At 36.5% G+C, this 8,149-nt stretch overlaps 1 protein-coding gene and 1 non-coding gene across 2 annotated transcripts; both read right to left on the bottom strand.

Moving 5' to 3' along the window:
- Positions 1–931: 931 nt before the first annotated feature.
- LOC115977515 (cleavage and polyadenylation specificity factor subunit 3-I-like) lies at positions 932–6,267 on the bottom strand. Its single transcript, XM_031099400.1, has 6 exons — positions 6,203–6,267; positions 5,360–5,553; positions 5,149–5,246; positions 4,522–4,567; positions 4,287–4,436; positions 932–2,830 (listed from the first exon to the last, which is right to left on the bottom strand). The coding sequence occupies exons 2-6, from the start codon at positions 5,507–5,509 to the stop codon at positions 1,187–1,189; spliced, it is 2,088 nt and encodes a 695-aa protein (XP_030955260.1). The 5' UTR covers positions 5,510–5,553; positions 6,203–6,267; the 3' UTR covers positions 932–1,186.
- Positions 6,268–6,343: 76 nt separating this feature from the next.
- TRNAR-UCG lies at positions 6,344–6,417 on the bottom strand. The gene has a single exon. It is a non-coding gene; the product is annotated as a tRNA-Arg (tRNA).
- Between the last annotated feature and the right edge of the window lie 1,732 nt (positions 6,418–8,149).

Genomic DNA, 8,149 nt, shown 5'->3' with positions numbered 1-8,149 from the left:
CATGTATCATTTGGACCATTTGGAAGAAAATGAACTATAGGGTGTTAGGGGATATTGAACGACCTACCATGGTGATGAAGTGAGCTTTCCTGAACTCATTATATGAGTGCATGGTGGCTTTGAGCATCCATTCTTTTACTAGTGCTTTGGACTTCACTGATTGCTATAATTTTATTTAATTTTTCGGCATTTCTAGTACACTTGTTGTGAACACTTAGGCTGGTTGGAGTCGGCACCAAAAAAAGAAAAAAGAAAAAAAAGAAGAAGACAAAAAACAAAAACAAAAGAAAATTTCATTCATCAAAATCATTTCTAATCATGTATCATTTGGACCATTTGGAAGAAAATGAACTATAGGGTGTTAGGGGATATTGAACGACCTACCATGGTGATGAAGTGAGCTTTCCTGAACTCATTATATGAGTGGATGGTGGCTTTGAGCATCCATTCTTTTACTAGTGCTTTGGACATCACTGATTGCTATAATTTTCTTTAATTTTTCAGCATTACTGGTACACTTGTTGTGAACTAGCTGCTGCTGGTTATTATTATTAGTATTTTAATTTATATCAATAAAGCTTTCTTACTATATATATAAAAGATATCTCTAAATCATTTCTAACAGGAGTAAAATAATTTGCTTATATAGAAAAACTAAACCCTAATTTTATGTAAGAAACCCTAATTGCCTTATTACAAGAATAACCTTGTTTCCAAATATTTAAATACCAAAATCCTAATAAACTATTGGGACCTAATAAATAAAAATACAACTGACTTACAAAAGTAAATAATACTAAATTCAAATAAAAATATGCTTGTCTCCTGCATTATAGATGTTTTATCACTACAGACACACACAGTCCAACATGTCATTAGTGCATCACAAATCACAACACCATGGCGTGATAACCAATTGAGAAGGATTCCAAAAAATAAGAAAGACAATGATAAATTACAAATTATTTCCTTTCCTTAGAAACAAAAGTTTCAATAATGGTCGGTGTAGGATTAGCACCAAACATGTTATAAAGTAATCACTAGCGGTATTTATAACATAATATATATCATTGCCTGTTGCTAAAAACTACAGTTGGTATTTACAGATCAGTTTTACTCTGTAGCATACAAAGTTAAACCCCATATTACAGGAAAACAAAGGAATGGAACTAGTGCAGGGAAGGAACTAAGCTGCAGAGAGAGGGATTGGCTTCACAGTATTTTGAATTCGCTGGAAAGCTGTTCGTACTCTTTCTTTTAGACCTTCATTTTCACTCTCAACATCCCCAGTCTGTTTATCAAGCTCTGCAACATTCCCATCAACACTAATAACCAGCTTCCCATTTTCTCCGAACTTCACATCTCCAAAGAGTGAAACAAGGAGGGCATAAATAACCTTTTCTACCTTCTTTTCATTCTCTTCCTCAACTTTTATTGCCTCTGATTCAGCAACTACCTTGGGGATCTCTCGGCCGATATTTAAAACCAAAGCCACAACAGAGTCTGAAACCATGTCACTTATAGGATCCGATGTCCAATGCAGTGAGATGTGTTTCTCGGAATCTTGCTTAACTGTTACCCGTTCATGAACTCTAAGTGTTGGGACCCCAGACTCCTCATCCATTGAAGACTCTACACTCTCATATATCTGCTTAAGCCGGTGATTCAATACACTGAATGCTCCGCCAAATGGAATAGTAATCTTCTGAGTAATGTTTGCAGTAGATAGCTGAGAGAAGATGTGGAGATCATCGGGACCCATTATCTGATATGTGAAGCCTTTCTTAACCAGCAAACCACTGACGGTCTCCCCCACTTCTGGTGTCTTTTCAGCAAGCCTTCCAATAGTCTTTGCCATTTTCTGAGAGTTGAAGTACATTTCAATAGACTGACAATTCTTTGGATTGAAAACTTTAATGTTACGATCAGCAAACTGGCTTATGAGTTTCTGTTTAAGCCTCCCCATCTCATTAGCTTCTCCATGAACAAGAATAATATTATTAGGCAAGAGCTCTTCCAAAAATGCACTCGTCTGAGCAGAGTCTGCATGGGCAGAGAATGATATGTAATGAACCTGCATGTTGAGAGGAGCAATGAGTCCATTCATGAGAGTTACCTCCTTGGGTTCATTAATAATGGTCTTAGCTAGTGTCCCCTCAACCACATACCCAGGTAGAACACAAGCATTTTTCCTATCAGAGCACCACATATCGAATAGTTGTCGTGACAACCCACTTTGAAGCGTACCAGGACTTGCCATCACCACTGATGGGCCTACATCTTTGAAATTTTCAATGCTCTTTAGTGGTGATATGTACTTGAACACAAAGGGGTTAGACTTTGCTGCATGTTGGGCGCGTATCCTGTCATTCATTGAATGTATGTATGTCTCATAAACAGACAAACACCTTTTCGCAAGGGGAGAAGCATAATATATGGGAATGTTTTGGATCTCAGGATGGTTTGACCAGTACTCATCAAGAATCAAAAGCAGTTCTTGAGCACGGCCAAGGGCAAAAGCTGGAATAAGGACACGACCACCTTCAGATATGGTTGAATGAATAGCATCAGTGAAGTGCTTCTCTCGGACATTCTGAGGTTGATGTTGCCGGACACCATAAGTGGATTCAATTATGCATATATCAGGGGAGAACTGTGGGGTCTCAGCAGCTCGGAGATGCCGGTCTTCCTCACGTGAATAGTCACCAGTGTAGAGAACTCGAACACCAGCAATATCAACCATAAACATAGCAGCACCAAGAACATGGCCAGCAGTATAGCACCAAAATCGAATGCCATTAACCTCTACTGTTTGATGGAAATCGATAACCTGTAGTTACTATGCTGTTAGGAGACAACTATGGAAGATTTCCAAATGCTTTTTGGGTTTATAGGGTCCAACCATAGGGTTATAGGTTAAGATTACGCATAACAAAATGAATAACAATGCAAGGATGTAAACCTGGATATGGAAATTTATCAATAAACAAAGTAAAAATCAATTCAAAGAGCTAGGGAGTGAACTGACCTGCAACTGAGTCAAATACCTTTTCTAAAATAATTATCTTACTCTTTGAGTTCATTTTTGCAGTCCAGTTCCATAACTATATATTTCATGACAAATTTATGGCATTAGTTTATCATTTGGTCAAGGTGAATCCATGTTGGAAGGTCTACCTCCTGTCCAGGTAGACTGGACCTAAATTTATATCATTGGGTCAAGAAGCTGAATCCATGTTGGAATTTTTATCTCCTGTCCAAATTAGACCTGACCTAAAACAGCCTCAATTTCTATGAAAAAGGGTAACTTCCATGTTAAACTAGGATGCATGATTCATGACGGCACTAACCATGGACAACAAATGCATAATCATGTGCACTTAATTTCTCTGTACAAATTCAAGTATTTTAATAATGTTGCAGATCCAGAGCCAATACCAATTCTCTCTACAAGAACTCTCATAGAGAGAGAAGAGAGGGAAGGTGCGGCAAAGAGAGAAAGAACACATACATATAAAGTAGACAAAATGTATATGATGCCATATTAAGATTAACTGAAATATAATCATATAGCCTTGTCCTCCTTGACAAACAATCATAAAAGTAAGACACCTAATGTCGAACTAATTCCAAGAAGACCCTTGCAATTCAAAGGTTGATCCATTGAAGAGAGATTTAAAACACCACTTATATAGTCCATAGTCCAACATAAATGCTATTAATCTAAAGAGGTCCCAATCCTTTATCGCCTAAAGCGAGTGTGTGAGGAACCAGAATAGCATACCCATGTCCTGTAATGTGTGTTATTTATGAACAAGAATAATGACCATTTCCCAAAGAAAATAAGTATCAATTATATGTGGAAAAAAAGTGCTACAAAAACATCTTTCTACCAAAAAAAAACTCAATATTATTTAAGGTATCACCAAGCTCAAGTTTGGAGCTGATTCTGAATGAAGATCAAAGCCCCTTGGTGCAATGCCCATTGGGAAGAATAAGGAACAGGTTCTCCACATTAAAAAATATGTCTTATTCAGGGGAATCAGCACAACGTGGATAGAACTTACCATAAAAAACTATATGGAATGACCAGAAACCAAAAATAAACATGTAGAAACCTGACCAAATGACCATAAAAACGTAAATATCAAAGAGTTAATGCAGTTTAGGACAAAGTGTGCATTGAAATAACTTCAGTCAATCTAAAATATAGAGCCAATTTGGGCAACAATAAAAACCTAGAGACCAACGGGAATTGAAAATTGCATAAATGATAAAACACAGACCTCAATTTTATCCATGGAGCGATTGATGTCCTGTTCATTATACAACATATCTTCAACTGAAACTTTGCTGACTTTTACATAATCAGTCAACAGCAACTTGTAGATCGCCTTTGTTGGATAAGTCATGAACACCCGACCTTTGAAGGTGGTCTAAACAAAATTTCAATTTATTAGTTTCCCATGGAAAAAGATCCATACATAACACCTATGTTAATTCACAAAGAAAGCAAGAAACCTTCTCCAGAAAATAAGGTAGGGATGCAGCATGATCCAAGTGAAAGCTGCAAGCAGAAAGCATGACTTCGTATTAGATTTGAGGGTCAACACCATTGTCATCAACATCGTTGAAAAACACAAATACAACTGCAGAACGAGAACCAATTGAAATATAGAGAGGGAACTCTATGGACCCCATGATTCCTTAACTCCATAACAGGGAAAAGAAAGAAAGATGGTGTTAAAGTACCATGATTTCACTCAACCAAAAAGATTTATTGTAAAGTAGATCCTCTCTGCAATAAATAATTAAAACAGGAGATTTGACAATACAATGCATCTAGTCTAATAAGCAATCACTTCCAAAAAACTCAAAACTTTGTTTATAAAGTTAGAATCTCGAATATAATATAAAAGAGTTGGTTGATAACCTAATATAAATTTACTAAGAAGGGGAACCCTAATGTACACAGGATGCATAAGCAAGCCTATCCTAAAATTTACAATAATAACAAGTTACATTCTAAAAAGACAGAAATCAACAGCCTACAATAGAAATTGCATCATTGGTGCCAAATGTGTGAGATCACTTGAGCAACAACCTCATTTAATAAGGCATTAAGCGAGAAGGAAGAAAAATACATACTGAGTGATGAGAAGGACGTCAATTGTTGAAGGATCTATCTCATCAAAGTATGGCAAAGCAGCCATGCCTGAGTAAGCCGGATGAATTCCACAATCAAACTACCATCCAAGAAAAAGAGACAAACGAAAAAGGAAAATTAAATCACCATATGAAGAAAAACAGCCCTAAACACTGCTCTAAAAACCAAGAGTACACTATGTTAATGGCATACCAGGACAGTTTTCCCTTTGTAGGACATGTACATGCAAGACCGACCTACTTCATTACCCGCCCCTAAAGGGGTTATAATAAGTTGATCGTCTTCCCTAGTCACCAATGAATCCCGTCTCTTGAGAGACGGTTGTGGCCCAGTTGAAACCATTTCTCTATTCTTTACCAAGAATGCACACAAGTCCTTCAATCAAACTGCAAATTAATCATAGAAAAAAAAAAAAAAAAGGGTTTAAATTCCAACCAAAGTAATTATATTTTTTTGATACATTGTAAGCCTAGAAATGCCATTTGACCCAAAGGTTATTGGCAATTCCAACTAAAATACTAATTATCAAACCTATCCAAACAAAAACACTAAAGACTCACTAATTGAAAAGGTAAAAATTGTGGGTTCCAAGTAGCTCAACTGATAAAATCACTTTTTTTGTTGAATAAAAGATCTGGGGTTCGCATAAAATAAATAAACCGTAAGGCAACAGTTTCTCCCTTTGGCTGCTAAAAGTTCAACTAATACATCAAAAAAAAAAATTTTTCCCCCTAAAAATCACTATGGCGACTGACAGAGGGTGCAAGCATTTGAAGAAAATGAGAAATTTGTAACCTAAAAACAGTTTTCTCGGAAACCAAACAGAGTTTAAAGTAGTTCAAGTGGTAAGAAAAGTTTCGAATAGGATATCAGTAACCTAAAAACACTAAAATTAGAGCTGAATCTTAGCTCTGAAAAACCAAAAAAAGAAGAGATTACAGTGAAAGAGTTAATGCAAATCAAGCAGAGAAAATGAATTACAGTGACCTAGAATTTCTAATAATGAAGAAAAGTTGAGAGAGAGAGAAAGCTTACATTTTTCGAAGATTTAGGAGAGAGAGCGAGAGAGGGAGAGAGAGCGCTAAACCCTACTTTGAACAAAAGGTTTCTGAAACTGGACCGGGTTCGGGTTTGGGTTTGAGGGTAAAAAGAGAAAAAGAAAAAGAAAAGAAATGTCGACCACAGTGGGAGTCGAACCCACGACCTTCTGATCCGAAGTCAGACGCGCTAATCCACTGCGCTATGCGGTCTTGGTGTGAAGAAGACTGAGAAATTTTTTATATATCGCAGTATTTCACTTCTTTTCCCTTAACTCAGTCCTACATTTTCAGGAAGAGCTCGTAAGTCCTACTCTACCCTTTCTTTTTCCGGGTTTTTATGTGTGTGTGTGTGGAGCTTTCAGCACAATTTTACTAACAATTTCATTATGTGACAAGTTTTGCAAACATATTAGTTAAGTAGCATCTCTAGCTCCATCAAATTGCCACTACTTAGAAGTATTGATTTGATTTGCAACACTAAGTAGTGGCAATCTTGAGCTCAAGTCCCAAATAGTGGCAATTTGGTGTCAGGACAAACCTTTAGCTATTGATTTGATGTTATTTCTACTTGGTGATGATGCTACTTGGAGAATTCGTTTTGGTGGTATATCAGATTAAATTGTGGGACACGTATTGAGAAATCAAATTTATTAGTATGTATGTTAAATTTAGTGGTGGAACACGTCGTATTGGGAGACATTGCCTCTCTTCTTTTCATTGCCTTTGTGAAAAAAAATTTCCCTTTGACATAAGTTTCATGTGGATTTTTTATTCACATTAGATTTGTCACCTCTTGAAACTTGAGTCTCCAAGACTCGAGATGCTATTTGACTAATATGTTTGCAAAACTTGTAACTTACGAAATTGTTAGTAAAATCATGCTAAAAGCAAACTAAAAAGAAAAGAAAAAAAAAAAAAAACCCTTTTTCTCTTTTCTTTTTAGATATAGAATTATAGAGTATAGACTAGTGTTATCTCCATCCCTTCTTCTCCTTCTCATTATTATTATTATTATTTTATTTTTTCTTTAATTTATGAAGCGAACCTCTCCTTTTGGTGGAATCCAAACAAGCCTAACGTCAAGCATTTGGCTTGGAAATCATGGACTATCTCTACCAATCGATGAGTGATGGCGGTCTGGGATTCAGAGAAGCGAAGGACTTTTATTAATAAAGCACTACTTGCTAAACTAGCTTCGATGGTAGCTTCCTAGAGAGAAAGCATGTGTATGAGTGTATTGAGGAGCAAATACAAGGTAAAAAAAAAAAAGACTGGATGAGGAGGGACCCTATAAAAAATGCCAAGAAGACAATTGTAAAAGGGCATGCTATACAGCCTATACATGGCACTTACATTGGAGACAATGTGGTCATTGAGAAACAAAGTAGTGCACAATGATGGGCAGATGAGCCTACTTGTTGAGCTCCACAGCTTAGAATAGAAAGAATGTTTAAGGAGAACATTCTTGCAGCTCAGTCCAAGACAAGCTGTGACTTGCTGGAAGGTTCCACCAAATAGGTGATGAAATTAAATGTTGATGCAATGTGTTCAAATGAGAAGGAGTCTGTAGCTGTGGTAGCTAGCCCGGGATGGAAATGGAGATATTTTAAAGGTGTGGGCTAAAAGTATAATGGTTAGTAGTCCCAGTTTTGCTTTAGAGATGAAAAGTTCCAAATTATAATTGTCGAGGGTGATTTTAAGGTCTGTGTTGATGCCATAAATAAGAATTTGAAGGAGGCATGTTAGAAGATTCAGCCACTGATGAATGATGGATTAGTCTTGGCTAATTCTTTTGTGGGTTGTTGTTTTTGTTGGATTGAAAGGGATGCTAACTCTTTAACTCACGAACTAAGCATGTATGTCTTGTATTCAAATATCTCATGTTTTTGTAACTGTGTATCACTTCCTCCTGCTATCATGGAGGCTTAAGAAAGAGATGTAT

The sequence above is a fragment of the Quercus lobata genome, chromosome 2 (genome assembly GCF_001633185.2).
Source record: "Quercus lobata isolate SW786 chromosome 2, ValleyOak3.0 Primary Assembly, whole genome shotgun sequence".
In the NCBI taxonomy this organism is placed as follows: Eukaryota; Viridiplantae; Streptophyta; class Magnoliopsida; order Fagales; family Fagaceae; genus Quercus; species Quercus lobata.
The sequence above is the reverse complement of the archived record's forward strand: the minus strand, read 5'-3'. Positions and strand labels throughout refer to the sequence as shown.